General features: G+C 38.7%; 1 protein-coding gene across 5 annotated transcripts in view; it reads right to left on the bottom strand.

Moving 5' to 3' along the window:
* Positions 1-12,759: 12,759 nt before the first annotated feature.
* Positions 12,760-18,508, bottom strand: part of NKAIN2 (sodium/potassium transporting ATPase interacting 2) — a 1,000,598-nt gene continuing 994,849 nt past the window's right edge. For 4 of the 5 annotated variants that reach the window (XM_032862439.1, XM_032862441.1, XM_032862442.1 and 1 more), the window contains 3 exons: positions 17,153-17,234; positions 16,363-16,451; positions 12,760-12,941 (listed from right to left, as the gene is read on the bottom strand). In XM_032862439.1, the coding sequence (XP_032718330.1) occupies positions 16,427-16,451; positions 17,153-17,234 (107 nt within the window). In that variant the 3' untranslated portion in view covers positions 12,760-12,941; positions 16,363-16,426. The remainder of the gene's footprint in view (positions 12,942-16,362; positions 16,452-17,152; positions 17,235-18,508) is intronic. The other variant, XM_032862440.1, reaches the window with a different exon arrangement.

Raw genomic sequence — 18,508 nt, 5'->3', positions numbered from 1 at the left:
GAGAGAGGGACAGGGAACAGATGGTTGGTGAAGCAGTCATAACACACACAACATTTATTAAGTTCGCCCTCGTCTATGGGTGCAGTTTGTGGCACCTTGGAAGGATGACAATAGTAGCAGCAAAGATCACAGGTGACCAAATATAATAATGGTGAAAAAGTTTGAAACATTTCAAGGATTACGAAAATGTGACAGAGACCTGAAGGGAGAAAAAGCTGTTGGAAAAATGGCGCTAATAGACTTGTTCGACGCAGGGTTGTCACAAACCTGTGAAACATACAGTACTTGCAAATTGCAATAAGGGAGTGGAATAAAAACAGGGGGCGCCTGCGGTTTTTTTTTTTTAAGTGAAAAAAGTAAGATGCCCCACAAAATGTATATCTCTGGCTGCCTTCAAAAAGAGAAGTCAGGTTTAAAAAAGAGGAGTTCACATCTCTGTTAGACCTTTTTAGTTTTGAACAAACTAAAAATAAATAAATAAATAAATAAAATTTTTTTATTTATTCCTGAAATAAATAAAAATAATACATTTTCAAAGGCTCTTGTTACTGAGACAAAACAAAGCAGAACCTTTGAATCCTTCTTCCGTTAATCATTAAGGGAGCAGTTAGGTAAATTACGATGTTCCATATACTAGAATATACTCTGCATCTATTAGAAATCATGAGGTAGGTTGGCATCAGTAAATCCATAAGCGAACAAAATAAAGTGCAGTATGTGCAAAGTTTCACATCTGTACATTTTTAGAAAGCACACCAGAACATTCTGCACATATGCCATTCTGTAAACCATTGTGTTTTCTGGATGGGCACACATGAAAAGAGGAATAAGTATTACTTTGACAGAGAGGAGATAGGATGACTGTATGGGGAGTATGACTTTGTCATTTTACAAATTTCTTTAGTATTTGTCTTTTTAATATGCTCATTTAAAATATTATTTTTATTTAATGAGTAGTTAAAAGTCAGGTTTATTATGCTTCTGTGAAAGGAAGTTCCATGTCATTAGGAATATTTTCTTAAGTCAATGGGAACCCAAATGAATATGTTATATAACATTCTAGAAAACGCCTGTAAAAACTTCATAAGAGGATAGATGGCAGCTAATCTACTCTAGAGACTTTTTCTTTAGGTCACACTTAGTCTTTAGAAGTGGCTTATTAAAAATGAGTTACAGATTATTAGCAACAACACATTGTAGTAGAAATAGCGGTCTCACGTGCTCTAAAAGTCTCACTGAGCTCGTCCACTCAGGTGTCACTGACCTGTGTTACAAAAGGAGGTGACTGGTTCATCTTCTGTCCTGCTTCACAGTTCTGGGATTCTAACTCTTACTGCCAGAAAGCAGAGAATTTGAGCTTCTTTAAGTAGTTCTGTGAATTCTTTAAAGAGTTTTAAGCAGCAATGAGAAAGGCTAACCTTCAGCAAGAACACTTTACGTTAGGGCTTGTGGGTCGTAGCTAAGCAGAGACACAGGCGATTATGGTAGCTGGACTCACAGCTCTCCAAAGATGTCCGTGGCTTAATCCCTGAAACCCATGACTTTGTTACCTCATACAACAAAAGGATTTTTGTAGTCTCTTTTACAGATGTGATTAAGAATTTTGAGATGGGAAGATCTTCCTGGATTACCCAATATAATCAAAAGGGTCCTTTAGAAGAGGGGAGCAGGCGGGTCAGTGTCAGAAAGAGATGTGATGGTGAAATCACAGGTCACAGAGTGAGGGAGAGAAGAAGACGCTGCGCTTCTGATTTTGAAGATAGACCAAAGGGACTCCAGCCAAGGAATGCAGGCAGCTTTTAGAATTTGGAAAAGGGAAAGAAATGGATTCTTCTCTCGAGCCTCTGGGAGGAGCAAAGTCCTGTTGACACCTTGATTTTAGCTCAATGAAACTCATTCAGGACTTCTGATCTCTGGAAGTGTATCTTAATATCTTGATAAGTTTGTGTTGTTTTAAATGAACAACTTGTGACAACTGGCTTCTACAGCAGTGGGAAACTAGTACAGTGATTTATACCTAGAATTAAAATTTGAGGGTCATAGCAGTTGTATGTGTTTCCCTCTCCTTTAATACAAATAGAAATTGTCAACCAGAGTAAGACTGAAGAGAATTTGTGACCACCCACTAACAATCAATAATAAATATAAAATGTTGTTGACTTTTATGGATAAAATACAAGAAAAGATGAGTCAGTAGGTCAATTTTTTTTAAGGAAATAGGTTTTTGCTTTTTGTTCACATACCTGGCTTGAAGTTGCAAATGTACACTACTTAAGAAGGAGAAATTGCCATAGACATTTGATGAGACTAGGGATGAGGGAGTACCATTATGTTTGGCATGATTGGTGGAAAACTGTAGGGACTTGCTTCAGTTTTTGTCTAGCCTTTTAATATAAATAGTCCTTTAGGAAGATGTGACTTTTTGTAGTGATATTAAATTCTGTCTGTAAGAATGAATGACACTGGCAACACGTTCTGGTTTACTGCCCATCCATATCCCTTTTCACTCTAGCTCAGCACTTCTCTGTTGAGTTTCAATTCTAAATGTCAAGCACAACCAAAGTGGGACTTATGGAGAAGGGAATTTATAAACACAATATATTAGAAGTGTCTTGTTTTCCTTCAGAGTTGACCATGTTTACCAAGATTTACTGTGCTTTTTTCCTCTCTGTACAGACAGGGAAACAGTGTTGGTGGGGGGGTGGTGTATGGTCATGAGGGCTTAAATGGATGACATGTAATCCATGGTGCCCCTGAGGGAGGGATAATTCCAGAGTTTTCCCCTGAAGTCTACCCTCTGTCTAACAGCCTTCCTTGTCAAGAAATCTCATTGCATGTCTCAGTGTAAAGTGTTTGGGAAGGTGCAGTGGATGGAAGGAAAGAAGTTGTCTGAGTTAGGGGAGAACTACATATTCTGTGGATGAATGGATAAAAATGGCTATGATCAGAAACAGATTTTCTTTGATATCAAAGGAAAACCTGGCTACTCACATCTGCATCCTGCTCTCTGGAAATTTTGTTTAGTAGAGGTTAGAACGGTGGGCTCCGCTGACAGATTGTGTTTGAGATTTGGATCTGTCACTTAGATGTTATGACTGTGTCGAGTACTGTGTGGTGCTCCTAGCTTTAATATCATCTTTTACTGAAGAATGTTGAAAAATAGAAAAAAGGAGTAAAGGAGGGGACTTTGCTATTGCAGTGCTTTCAACATATGCCCACACAGAAAAGTATGAAGGAAAGAACTCCCAATTACATAAAACATAGTTATTTCAATTTATTCTTTTGGCACATGGTGTCCTGATTCACAATGCATTATAATTAGGTATATTTTCAGTTTCTTTTTTAAAAAACTTATTTATTTTAGAGAGAGAGCTCCAGTGAATGGGGGAGGGGCAGAGGGAGAGAATCTCAAGCAGACTCCTCGCTGAGCGAGGAGCCTGAGGCAGGGCTCAGGGTACCACCTCAGGACACGTGAGATCATGACCTGAACTGAAACACAGGAGGTTTCACTGAGTGAGCCACCCAGGCACCCCTATTTTCAGTTTCTAAATGCATTTCAACAATAATTCCATCTTATTTTAAATATATTAGATATATACTGTCACTAACCTCAACAATTCTTAGTTCAGAATTTTAGTGGGAAGGATTCAGAAACCTTTGTTGTTACACTTGAGATTTATTCTTTAACTTGCAGAACCAGATTGAATTATTGCCATGAAATGTTAGTGCCCGTGCACCATAATGGATTTCAGTTATCACGATGATACCTTTCCTTGAATAGAGCTGTAATAAAAACCTGACTAATTATGCACATAACTAGATGTTTGATCCGATTCACTGGAGAGTGTGAAACTACTCACCAGCCTTGGTGTCCAAGACATCCAATCTATCCTTTTTGTGTTTTGTTCTTTTTTGGAGACATAATCATCCTTTCGTTCTTGGTGAAAACATCCCAGATCTATTTTTAATAATAAATGCAATATCCTAGTTCCATTTATTCCAGTAACAAAATGGGGATAAGTTTGAATTGGGGGTAGATGTAGATTTTTTTACTCTTGGCTTCTGTAGCTAGCAGGGCTACCTAGCTTTAAGGATGTGTGGGCATGTGACATGTCTCATTGCACATAGTCCCCAAACTCAGAGGAGTCTGGCATTCAGCTTAATGTCCTACTCTCCTCTTCGTGAAATTCTTAATATATTTTTCTTGAGCATGTGGTGAGCAGACAAGATACCCTGGGGTGACAGCTTGCGTGACTGATTGTGATCTGGCAGCAGTACTGGAGGGTACGGGCTCAGGCCCCTGGGTGCAGCGTGCGGTGTGCACAGCAATTGGCCTGGCCTGCCTCAGGGCAGTGGAGAGAGTGGCTGGGCTGGGGAGTGACCTGGGACCAGACTGGCAGTGGTGACAGTGGCAGCAATAGCCGTGGAACAACAGTGGCAACTCTACCCCTGGGGGAAAGCAGGGGTCCTGGGCGGACCTACGAACTGGGGGAGGCCAACTTACCTTTTAATTCCCCAAAAGCGCTTGCTCCTCCCTCCCTGTGGCTTGTGAACATATGTTTACTCTGGCTGTGCTGGGACAGCAATGGCTTGCTCAGGCAGCAAGCATTGTCAGTGAATTATTGTGAGATGAAAGTGTACACATCGACATGTAATAAAGCATATCAGAGACTTATTAGAATTATTCAAAGAGCTTGGACGCTCTGGTTTTGAGAACTGCTGTAATATTGTAAAACAAATCCACAGGCTTACCCTTAAAAAGTAAAGTCTGTAGCGGTAGTAGTAGACAGAAAATAACTCTCTTTTCACATGATGCTTCAGATGAACAAATTACTAACGAGAAAGGCAATTTTAAAATTATTTTCCTTGTAATTGAATAAGTAGCAATAGATTATTTAAGTGGGTGTTTTCAAGTACATGGAAACCATGGAGCTATTTTCAGTTTCTTGAACAGCAAGTTACAGGAAATGTCAGAGGAAACATTAAGAGGTTACTGTATATTTTTTCTTTAAAATTAGACTCAGACTTACATGAAAGTGATTTTTATGAAGTTAAATCTTTTTAGAAAAGTTGTATGTGAAACATTAACTCAAATGATTAAAAGTTATATTTAAAAGTAATCAGGGTGCCTGAGTGGTTCAGTGGGTTAAAGCCTCTGCCTTCAGCTCAAGTCATGATCCCAGGGTCCTGGGATGGAGCCCCGAATCGGGCTTTCTGCTCAGGGAGCATGTTTCTTCCTTTCTCTTTCTGCCTGCCTCTCTGCCTACTTGTGATCTCTGTCAAACAAATAAATAAAATCTTTAAAAATAATAAAATAAAATAAAATAAAATAAAATAAAATCAATCAATCAAATTTATCTCAATGTTGTCACTGTTAAAAAAATGTTCTAAGAGGATGTGGAGAAAGGGGAACCCTCTTACACTGTTGGTGGGAATGCAAGTTGGTGCAGCCACTTTGGAGAACAGTGTGGAGATTCCTCAAGAAATTAAAAATAGAGCTTCCCTATGACCCTGCAGTTGCACTACTGGGTATTTACCCCAAAGACATAGATGTAGTGAAACAAGGGCCATCTGTACCCCAATGTTTATAGCAGCAATGGCCACGGTCGCCAAACTGTGGAAAGAACCAAGATGCCCTTCAACGGACGAATGGATAAGGAAGATGTGGCCCATATACACTATGGAGTATTATGCCTCTATCAGAAAGGATGAATACCCAACTTTTGTAGCAACATGGACGGGACTGGAAGAGATTATGCTGAGTGAAATAAGCCAAGCAGAGAGAGTCAATTATCATATGGTTTCACTTATTTGTGGAGCATAACAAATAACATGGAGGACAAGGGGAGATGGAGAGGAGAAGGGAGTTGAGGGCAATTGGAAGGGGAGAGGAACCATGAGAGACTATGGACTCTGAAAAAGAAACTGAGGGTTTTGAAGGGGCGGGGTGTGGGAGCTTGGGGGAACCAGGTGGTGGGTATTAGGGAGGGCACAGATTGCATGGAGCACTGGGAGTGGTGCAAAAACAATGAATATTGTTATGCTGAAAAAAAAAAAAGAAATTCAATATTAAAAAAATGTTCTTCCTGCTTCTAGTAATAGCGGAAGCAGCAGGAAGATTCTTCTCAAGATCAAAAATTACCAAAGTTGTGATGCATTTGCCAAGAGTGACTGACATCACATTCATTTTATTGATTGAAAATTAACTGGTCGAATGCATACATTTTGATGACTTCATGATAAGTTGTAGAAAGGTGGGGGAAACATTTTATGATCCACGATGTCCCGTTAATAATGTATATTCATTGTATTATTTGGTGATGACACCGAAGTATTTTTTTTATTTATATTCTATATTGTTATTTAAATGTTACTATTTACCTTTATTATATTTTATAAGTAATAAAATACTTTTACAGGAAAGGTCTTTGGGATGCCTGGCTGGCTGGTTTAGTTAGTTGGCAGGGTATATGACTCCTGGTCTTGGGGTTATGAGTTTGAGCCCTGTACTATGTGTAGAGATTACTTAAAAAAAATAAAATCTTTGAATAAATAAATAAATAAATAACTCTTTGTTTTAGGGGGGCTTGAACTCACAACCCTGAGATCAAGACCTGAGCTGAGATCAAGAGTCAGTCACTTGGGGCACCTGGGTGGCTCCATCCATTAAGCATCTGCCTTTGGCTCAGGTCATAATCTCAGGGTCCTGGCATTGAGCCCCACACTGGGCTCTGCTTCTCCCTTTTCCTCTACCCCTCCCCACCTCTCCTGCTCTCTCTCTCTCTCTCTCTCTCTCTCTGTCTCAAGTAAATAAATAAAATCTTAAAAGAAAAAATAAAAAAATTCAGACACATAACTGATTGAGCCACCCAGACGCCCCAAGGCAAAATTGTTATATTTCAGTATCTTTATTTATTTTTATTTTTCTTTTTAAAATATTTTATTTATTTATTTGAGAGAGAGAGAAGGAGAGAGCGCACAAGGGGTAGGGAGGAGCACAAGGTCATGGAGAAGCAGACGCCCAGTGGAGCCAAAGGCAGACGCTTAACCAACTGAGCCACCCAGGTGTCCCTATTTTAGTACTTTAGTGACACTTTTTTCCTACTCTCTGAACAAAGGCCTCACATTTTGCCTTTTCACTGGGTCTCACAAACTGTGTAGCCACCCCTGAGAGCAAGATTTAGGCAGATATCTGGCTCATTAGAAATGGCAATGTTTCATGTCTAGAAATATTTGCCTTTCAGCACTCAAAACAATACAAACAATGAATCCGGTTCATTTTCCTATGAATTAGCATACACCCCAGCCTCTCAACCCTCCAGCTCTGCCCTATTCATCTGCTTTTGCAGATGGGAAGACTAGTGCTATGGGTGTGTCTGCAGCACCGAGTTGTTATATCATTGCCAACCGAGAAGTTCTCAGAGTCCTCACTCAATTTAATAGGTTCCCGTGACTTCTCATTTAGAGCTCAGGGTCCCTTTGCTTGACTTCATCTTGAGAGTCTTGGTCAGCCTGAGATAACAACAGCAAGAGGCTCAGGTGCTCTGGTAGCCTCTAGTCTGAGGCTCGGAAGATTTATGTCTAGACAGCAGTGTGCAAAACCCCTCTGCACGCGGAGATCAACATATCCCCAAAGGATATAATGAGTAAAACTAGAAGAATAATGAAGAAAAATGACAGTCACAGGGGAGGGGAATAAACAGGGTATGCCTCTGGTAAATAACTCCCTGAAGGACTCTTAGAAAAGACTTACTGATTAATTGAATCAATCCATCATCCTTGGGGTGACAGCATCAATTTGCAATCTTTTTTTGGGAGTTGTTTTATTCCATTGCTGTTACAGCTTCAATTCATATGAGGGTAGAATGAGAGGTTAAAAAGTATAACTGTTTTATTATTAAGGCACTGCAATTCTGTGCTCTCGTTATGGAGAAGGCTTACATTAATTTTAATAAAGGTTTGGGCTGTGTCAGAACATCAGCATGTGGCTCGTAAAAGGATTTTTTCATCTGGACTTATCTTATAGAAATAAACTTCCAATCCCTATTAAAATTTCAGGCTCCTTTGCTTCTAAATCCGTGTTTGAGGATTTTTAAAAATAACCTTCATTATAATTCTAAACAATGTAAAAAGCGGTGCCTCTATTCCTTTTTCAGAGGAAGCTCCCTTCATTTTCTTTGTTGTCAGTGGCAGGCATAACTCATGATACCTGTGCAGATTCCAGTGCCAAATGAGACCCTTGAATGTATCTAGTTCAAGTTTTTGGAATTAAACGGCAGAGAGTACATAAATGTCTTAGAGATTTTGCTCTTACAGTTATCAGAAGTTATTGTTTCAAGATACTAGCATGTTTTAAATTGGACATAATATATCAATCACAGATTTTGTTCTTTCCTGTCTTGGGAGTGGGCGGAGGGAAGATGTAATAGAACGAAAAGAGGATTGACTATGCATCCTAAGCAAAGATTCACATGTGATGAGGATAGCTGGGGCTTCATTTTTTACAATGTAAGGATCTCGATATCAAAGCTTTCTGAGTACAAGCGTTTAGTGCTGAAATTTTACCGAAGACAGATAAAATGTCTGAAGGAAGATTATCTTGACAATCATGGTAAGTATTTTCATGATGGAACGGTTAAAATAATCTCAATCTCTCTAATATTAACTATTCATAAATGTATTATAAAAGAAATAACAGGGGGCGCCTAGGTGCCTCAGTTGGCTAAGCCTCTGCCTTCAGCTCAGGTCATGATCCCAGGGTCCTGGGATTGAGCCCCACATTGGGCTCCCTGCTCAGCAGAGAGCCTGCTTTTCCCTTTCTCTCTGCTGCTCTCCCTGCTTGTGATTTCTCTCTCTCTCTCTCTCAAATGAATAAATAAAATCTTAGGAAAAAAAAGAAATAACAGAAAAAATTCTAACCCTGAAAACAAACATAATTGGTTGACTATGTTTACATATGGGTATGAGTTATTGTTTTTTAAAAGAATTAGAAGATAATAAAACATATTTAAATGTATTTCACATTGAGACTATATTGAACTTAATACACAATAATTCGGACACATTTCATAATTTTATACTGTCTTAGGGTCTTCCTTGTCATGGTTCATTCTGATTTAGCAGTCTAGCATCAGTTGACAGATCTCCATTGCCTGCGATTTTGTTTATTTTATTCTGACCAGAGTACACATTCCAGAATTTGGTGTAGAATGGTGAGTTATTTGCATTTTCAGGATAAATGGTAAGCTAGAGTAATTTCTTACCTCTGTGGGCCTTAGTTTATTGCCTCTGTAATAAATGGGTTTGGATCTCAAAAAAGTTTGTTCTGCAGTGTGACCTACTTAAAATGAATTTGTATTTCTGAATTTATGGTCCACTCATTATAATACAATGGAATTCTGGCTGTTTCCTTCACTGTATTAGAGATGATGATTTTAACAGTTACCAAACAAAGATCTTGGCACCATCAACAAATAACAACATTTATTATTTACCACATGCACGCCCTATTTGAGAACTCCAGATGCTGGAATCTTCCTTAGGGTACCTGGATAGAGTTGCTTTATTAACTTTTGTCTCTTTTTATGCAACGTAGATATTGTGTGCATTTGACCTCACAGTGTGAAGCATAGCTTGACAGTCATCACAATGAACCACACCAACATCCCTTTCACACAGGGAACAAAAGTAAAAACAAGCTTGATCATTTATAAGACTCACCGTGTGGCCAAGAAGTCAAATACTACAAGCTGATCTCCAGCTTCTTGGAATGCCGCCTCAAAGCCTTTTTTGTTTTCAATCAATTTCTGCATTTTGGCTTGGAGGGGGTGGGGTGCTGCTGTGTGTCTGTGCAGTGAGAAGAACCCCAACGGCAGCTCAAGCCTGAGATGGTCCAAGCCTGGAGCAGTCTAAGGCCCCAGGCTTCTATCCATACAGTGAAAATCACGGTTGTGCAATCACAAATGCCAGGGGTTAATCTTCTCTACTTGCCCATCCCTCCCCAGCACTGTCCACTGAGAGTATTGTCAAAGACTATGTCATCAAAGGAATAGTAAATAAATGCATGTTAGATTATTTTATTTTAAAGAATTTGGCCTTTAAAAAAATGAAAAACCCTGCCTACGTTAAGCAAAAAATTTTAATATAATGCCCGAACACCTCTGTGAGCTATTAGCCCGATGCTCTAAAATTCAGATGGAAGGCGGGGGGGAAGTTCTCTAAATGACAGCAAGTCTATTCCAAGCAGTCTCGTAAAAGAACTCTTAGTGTTCGTGGATAATGAAAGTACGCGCTACCTATGACTGAGCTAAAATGGTGCCGTGACCTGGCAATTTCTTTTTATTGCTGACGCGTCCATCCCTGCATAGCACAGAACACCGCGTTGCCTACATGTAAATTTAATAGGGTTTCCTTGTCAATGACATAAGCAAATACGCTGGGTGAAGGAGAAGGGGTTTTCAGGAATGGCTCAGAAACTTAATTGTTTTTCCATTTATTTTTAAAATGCAAATTACACTAGTAAGTCAAAAAAATCACTCTGTTAAAAATACATTCAGAATTAACAAACGCAAAAAAAAAAAAAAGAAGACACATCAGGATTGTAACTCTTGCCTTCTGAATATTAGGTTTATAACAAAAGCTCAGCCTAGAAAAATAGCATTCTTCACCGGATTTTGAGGAGGATTCAGCTGTACAACTTAGATGTTTTTCCAGATATAATCACACTACTGTGCTCACTGCTCCCAAAAAAGGACCTGTCCACTGATTACTTTTTAGTAGTCAACAACTGTTTTTGAAAATTTTCGTGGCGATGATAGTAGTGATTAGGTGGTAGCTTGGCTGTAACTTAAAGCAGGAATATGAGGGCTTGTTGTCTGTGCACTTAAATCTCTATCCATATACATGTCCTAGAAGGTGGAACCCCATCACAGCATGAATGTACAGTGAAACCTCATTATAATAGTCACACTAAAATGTGACTATATGAAATGAGTAGTTTCTGGCATGTATAGTATTTATATTTTAAGAATCAGAGGACAACACATTGGTAAATATTTTTCTCATACATTAAACATGCATGTCACTATAAAATCATCATATGAGGTTTCACTGACATGTTTGCAATTATAGATTTTATACATTGTACGTATGGACAAACATATACAAGCCACTGAGAAAATTCAAGCACAAGTGCTGGAACCTTTTTGTTTGTTTGTTTATGTTCCAATATCACCTTTGTTCCTTTATCATTTTCAAATGTGTATGTGTGTATTTCACAGACATCCATGCAAACACATTAATAGGACTGGTTTATGTAGATCTGGATGGGCTAAGGTCCAAAGTAGGCTAACCCAGTAACTGAAACTACATAGAAACCAAGAGGAAACATTGCTCCATGCCAGTTAGTAACTTTTCAAGTCTCAAATTCACTGCATTTAAGGATGTTGTATTTGTTTAAAAAAATTGATTTTAGCATCTCAGGTGGATTTTCCCAAGAAAAAAATATGAGTCTTCTGAGTTCCTGACAAGCCTGAGCTAATTATGTTTTCCACTAATGAAAACCAAATAATGCTTGAATATATAGAACAAAATTTCCTAGGAATTCAGAATATTCCATAAACACATTGACCTACTATTAAGTTTCCAAAGGCATCTTGTTGCCAACTACGTTAACAGCACAGTTTTTCTGCCACAATAATACAGGAGGATTAAAATACACTCTAACACACAACAGATCCCCCAAATACCACAAAGAGATCTCAAATATTTCACCAAGGTAACTATTGCTCCCCCCCACCCGAAAAATAATCTCGTACGCTGAAGTTAGGAAAAAAAGTTCACCTACGTAGGGTCTTCAGTTTGAGTTAGATATAAAAGAGTAAACATAGCTAATACATATTCAGTTGGCCTCTGTTGATAGAAATCCACAGCTGTTTCTGTGTTAGTAAAAGACATTTGTAGATACTTATAAAAGCACCTAGAGTGCGAGAAATAAAATCAGTGAGTTAAGCCATTTCTGCTCTCTGCTTCCAGTAGATTAATGAGTTTAGTAGATTAGTAAATTTTACATCGTCCCACCCAACCCCTTCGAGAAGACCATATTTAAGCATTATAAAGATGACGATTTTTGTCGTTGTTGTTATTGTCACTTGTCTGTTTTGGCCACCGTGGAGGTTCAATGGTAAAGCACTTTGCTGACAGCGGGCAGCTTTTGTACACAGACACACTGGAGCTGCTGGGCTGTGCAGTCTTGTTTCTTGACATGAAACACACAGACTCGAACTCATTCAGGATTAATAGCAGTGCGTTCGCCTAAAGGAAGGGACTTGGGGAGGTCTGCACTGAGACTCGGGCGCACAACTTAGGTGGGTTAAGGCAAGTATGTACGGTATAGCCTTGAGGGCAAACAACCTGCCATTTCGGACTTCGGTTACAAGGTCATCATGGCGTGTTTTGTTTGTTTTTGCAATTACATTGCCTACAGAGCCGTGGTGCTATCAAAACGTATGGAGTCCAGAAGACAGGGCTCTCCAACTAAAGCGCTTCCCGAAGACTTGGCAGCTGGCAGAGGCCGACCGGCTGGGCTGCGGAGGAGTTAGTGACGGCCAGCAGAGGGCGCCAAAACGTCTCCTTGAGAACTTTCAGAAGGCCTAGGAGAAAGAAGCGGGCTCTCGGGAAATCCAAGATGGGCGTGTCCTGCATGTTTGTTTCAGTTAGAAAAAGGAGGCCAAGTGGAATTAGTATGGGCCTCTGTGTGCGTGTGCGTGCGTGTGTGTGTGTGTCCCAGTGTGTGTGGAGGCTTTATGTTTGTTGTGTTAATATGTATATATATTTAGACTCAGTTGCTTCTTGCTCTTCATAAAATGCAGGGGGCCACTGTGAATCAAGTTCTTTGAAAGGTCCAGGAGCTGACATCCCGGAGCCATCTGTATTACTTCGACCTGGGAGAGAGAACGGGAGAGAGAGAGAAGATGTTTTTAATCCAGGGGGAGAGCGCAGTGCCTTTTCTCGCCTCTCCAAGCACAAGAACAAACAAAAATTAAAAAAAAAAAAAAAAAAAAAAAAAAAAAGTCCAAGCCCCAATTTTGTTTTAAAAGAGACAATTTTCCTTCCCTTTTCTTTTTAGTCTGTAACCTCCTGGATAAAGAGGCCACTTATGATCATTTAAAGTCCATTTCTGGGGGCACATGAAATGAATATGTATTGCTGTACAATTAGCCTGCCAAAAAGAATGCAGTATTTTCAGATGTTACCAGTGAGATACCAAGGGATATTCTCGCAGTCTATATAGCATGGTGCCGGGACAGAGCTCTATGCACAGTGGCATGGAGGTCAGGGGTCGTCAGAGCACCTACTTTGTTAAACAATTAACCCGTGGACATGGGAATGTGTGGGGGCAGCAGCTTTAGAGCTATGATTTGTTTCAAAGAGGTGTGCCAAACCCTAAGAAATAAATTCATGAAAACCTTTTCTTTTAGGATGAGTGATAGATAATCGGAAGAATTACAGGCCAAGGGCATTTGCCTAACTTAACTGAAGAGGACGGTCTGTTGGGTGACGGTAGGCGGTGAAACATGGCCCTAAATGGAAGTCAGTCAGGGCAGCGTTTTCAAAGCTCTCAGCCATAGATTGACTGGGTATAATGGAAGCCCCACAGCTAAAACTGCACATTACTTTAAAGCATTTGCTTTCCTTGTAAGAAAGAGTTTTTATTTCCAGTTGCTATATAATATCGTTAAAGCGCTTGAACTGGCCCGTGATGTTAAATTACTCTTACTTTATGAGACTTATTTATGGCAGGTTGACAGGAAAAGCTACACCCAAAGGACAAAGACACAGGAGATGTTCGGGTCCCTGCCTCTCAGCAGGGGATGAGGTCTGTGCGTGAGTCCTTTTGGCTTTTCACAGGATCTGAACAGGCAGTGGCTCTCAAGTGACTGATTTCGAGGGCTACCACGTTGAAAAAGCCCTTCATTCCTCAGGGCATAATGTAAAATCAGAAGGGGATACAGGGAGTGCAGAGAAAGGGAGGGAGGCAGGCCTGTTTGGAAGCATGGCAGCTAAGTTAGTGTGGAGAAGTATAAATGAATAAACTGAAAATCAGGAAACACAGTGAATGCCAGAGCAAACTGGCAGGTCTGTCTGAGAATTTGGAGAGAACGGAATTAAGGGGTTAGGGAAACTGGCTGATAATGGGGGGTTGTACAACTACCAAGTCATGGGACCTCTGTTTTCCTTTCTCTTCATCCAGTTTCCTCATCTGTAAAATAAAATCTTAGTGTTGTAGTACTTGAAGTCTCATAGGGGATGTTTTGTAGAAGGGACAGGATTGTATTTTGACTAGCAATTGGTTATATGCAAGTATTTCTAACTTCCTAAATTTGAATTTCATTAAATATTTTACTTATTTCATGAGCAGTAAGACTTGAAACTTCTTAGATACTTTTATCAGTCCCAGGCAGTAAGGAAGAAAATATTTTTATTACTTTTGGTTTGGCATTTAAAGTCTTATATTTAATAAAATCATGGGAAGTTTTGCTCAAGGAATTTAATGTTGGATATTAAACTTGCAGAGTCCCCTCTTTAAGGACAACATTAGAATTATAAATGCCTGATTTGAAACAATATACTTGATTGTCTATAATTAGCATTCTTGTGTTATTATTGTAATTAATCCTACATATGTGGTTACATGTCATTTATTATAACTTGGTCACATTTATTGATCGTGCATATTGATCGGCACAGTGAAGTGCTACATGGTGAAGAAATGCATGCAATATTGTCAGAAGCAAACAATTGCAAGCTTTGTAGATGTTCTGGTCTACTCTTAAGTACAAACATACTGTTACATGTTACTTGGGTAGATATTCTATGTGATACATTGTTTATAGAGGAAATCCTTTGGGAACGAAATATAGTACATATTTATTTCTGTCTTGATAAAGTCTTTCCATTAGTAATATTCATTAATATAGCATTGTTGCTGCTACTAATAAGTTAATGTTTATTAAGCATTTACTCTGTGGCATATTTTATGTCTTATGTGCCTCTAAATTCAGAATAATTATATGAAGCATGTAGGCTATATAATCTCTATTTTGCAGATAAGGAAACTTAGGTTTGATGAGAATAGTTACAGTTATTCAAATAAAATTGTATGTCCAAGGTCATAAAGAATTTTATCTCCAGTACTCTGCTTTTTGTAGGTCATCTTAACCACTACTCCTTACTGCTTTGCCTTTATTTTTTAATGGAATACTTTACATAAGGTTATGCTACAATATTGAGAAGAGTGGTAAAGAATTTAAAAGATTTATCATTTTACTTTTTGTGTAAGCTATCAAGTCTTCCGGGGAACATAGAAGACACATAGTCTAAATAGAAAACAACTGCAGTACGAGGTAAAAGGAAAAAAGAGAACTATCAGAGGAAAAAGAGATTTAAAAATCTTCCATAAAATATGTATTTAAGATACAATTTGAGGGATAGTGGGATTTCATTTTGGAAAAAAATATGTTTGGTGTTAAGAGAACAGTGTAGATAATTGGAAAAATACACATCATGTTTGCAGAAATCAAGAGTTCTAGTTTGGCAGGCAAAAAAAAAAAGTGGATAAGGGGAGATATCAGACTGTTAATGTCTTCAGTAGAGTATAAGCTTCAGGAGGACAGAGCTAATTCTTACTCATGATTACATTTTTCCAGTGTCTCTGAGCATCTTCTGCATATGATTGGCAGTCAAGGGTTGTTAAGGGTTGAAGAGAAGAGATAATATTTCAGCAGAATATTGGGGCCAGATGAGAGTCTATTTGCAGTTTATGGGGAGGAGAGTGGACTTTGCTGAGTAGGTAATAAGGATTCATTGATGGTTTGGGGGCAAGGGAGGGAATAGTCAAAATGGTACTTTGAGAAGATTAATTTGGCAGCCTCATGGAAGAAGGGATGGAGATATTAAATTTAGAAGGCAATAGGTAATGAATGCCTGAATTAGGGCAGTGATTGCGGGGTACTAAAAAGAAAATGTGTGATGTACTGTTTGCAGAGGGGATGCTTTGAATGACATATCATACTGACTGAATTCTGAACCGAAAAAGTCTTTTTTATGGGTGGTGTTACCAAATACTTCCAAAGAAAAACGCAGGCGTGATACATAGATCATTCCCCTTTTAAGGAGAAGCTTACAAGGAGGTGTATAAAAATTACTTTAATCTCTTGGAGGAGAAATACTCTAAAAATCCATGTATTATCCTACACATTAACAATCTTAAAAGGTAAAATGATTCAATGGTGGAGGACAACGACGACAAACACATATCTTCAAAGAGAGAAGCTCACATTTCAAAATGAATTGGAATCTTACTTTCTATTTTGATCTTCGCTTGCAATTCAGCATATCACTTGATGCTGATATATAGAATTTGTTATCAGTTGTTATCCAAGGGAATTTGCCTAAACACAGATATAAAAATCAGGCTCTGATTGTATGTCTGCTCTCTTGAGTGCTAGAGCTAAGGGTCTGATAAATTTCAGTGTTACTCTTCTGGCTTAATTTTCACTTTTCACATCAGAAAAATGATACAGAGCATATTGTTCAGTTTTTAAATTTTTTTAACACTATACATAACTAATGTTATACTATATATACTAGGGTTATACTATATATAACTGATAACCTATCTTTTATCGTCCAAATGAGAATACTTTTGAGAGGAAGAGGAGGTACTGGTAATAACTATGCCAGGACAACTATGTAAACCGAGACTCTCCTGGGAAAGCCAGAACATATAGTTTATATATAGTCACATGTAACTACCTCCCATGTTATATCATTCTCAAAACGTATAATTTGGGGTAATTCAAAGAAGTAGTATATTAATAAAGGCCTTTTAGCTCTGTAGTTGATACTTTTGATACTTATATATAAGACTAAAGGTAACTTTAGAGATGGCATTTCAGTAAGTTAAATTTAAAAAAGAATTATGAAGAAAATGTTATAGAATTATCCTAGCCAAGACAATATTAATAGAAGAGAAAATACTGGAAGTATGTAATTGGAGGAAAGCTCCTTGCCATCTATTTTGTGCCACAATAATGTTTACTTAATTATCTTTTAGGATCACAGAAGATTATCTCTGAAGTACAGTACTTACATGTACATAGGCTGTAGTTGTAAATGAGATGTCTTCTGAGGCCCTTGATAGCCATAAGAATCAAAGCCACCTATGAAATCAACTGAAAAGGGAGAAGTGCTTTAGTTCACTTTTTAAAAGAGGTCAACAGTCATGGTCAAGATCTTACACAGATTACTCATCTAGACCGTGTAATAATCTATTGAAACCAAAGTGATCAATTGTGGATGAAACCAGATAGTTTATTCAGGGTAGTGATTCCCCAACCCCACCGCCAACTGTGAGATTTTATGTACTCCTCTCAAGCAACTAAGACCTAATTGGAGTAATAAAATTTACTTGCACTGTAAAGATGCTATATGTCTTTTTGGTTAGTGTGGAGATTTTCTGCAACACATTACAAATGTAAAAAATAGTGATTGCTTAAGTGCATGTATCTATCAGCAATTGCAGCACTAGTAATAATATCATATACTATGATTGTCAAGTACAAGTTGCTATGGGAGAACTTGTGTAAATTAACTGAACATTTTGTGGTTCATAATCTGAAATAGACAATCAGAAATAAAGTCTAACCGAACACTCAAATGCAATACATACTTAGTATTTGAGGTACAACAAGATATAGCAAAAGTTACTGTGATAGAATCTATCACAAATGGCTCCAACAATATCTCCTATCCCATATCTGCTTACAGTATGATCTTGACACTCCTTCCACCTGGCAGTTTTGGTCTGTGTCCCTTCCTCTTGGACCGGGGTACAACTTAGTGGTCGCTTTGACCAACAGAGTATGGTAGAAGTGATCCTATATGACTTCCAAGGTTAGATCATAGAGGTGTAATGCACTTCCCCTTGCTCTTTTGAGATGCTCTCCTGGCACACAGCCATCATGCCCAAACTAGCCCACAGGGAGAGATTAATGGAGACCCCCATGGACCAGTACTTTGACCAACCATCTAGTTGAGGTTCCCTCTGATAGCTAGCCTCACCACCCAGAAACATGAGAAAAAAGGCATCCAAGTGAGTCCAGCCCCAACCTGCTCAGTCAGCCCAGTCGTGGAGTCTGCCCAGTTGAGGGCCATGATATCAGGGATCAGACAAAAGCCATCCTCACAGTGCCCTGTCTGAAATCTTACTCACAGACCCATGAGCATAATAAATGGTTGCTTTACACCACAAGGTTTTGGAAGCAGTAGTTGGGGAGACCGTAAATACTTAGAGCACTGTTAAAAGATTTTGTTTTTATTTTTTTCTTTTCCACTCCTGGATATGAAGGTTGTGTGGTAGGGATAAAAGAGGTAAAACAATGAAAGGCAGGCAATGTAGATGACAGGGAGGATAGAGAAAGGGAAATTGAGACTGAATTAGGATGCC

This window comes from Lontra canadensis, unplaced genomic scaffold (genome assembly GCF_010015895.1).
Source record: "Lontra canadensis isolate GAN:19392208 unplaced genomic scaffold, GSC_riverotter_1.0 scaffold23, whole genome shotgun sequence".
NCBI lineage: Eukaryota > Metazoa > Chordata > Mammalia > Carnivora > Mustelidae > Lontra > Lontra canadensis.
This window is presented reverse-complemented; position numbering and strand designations above follow the sequence as displayed.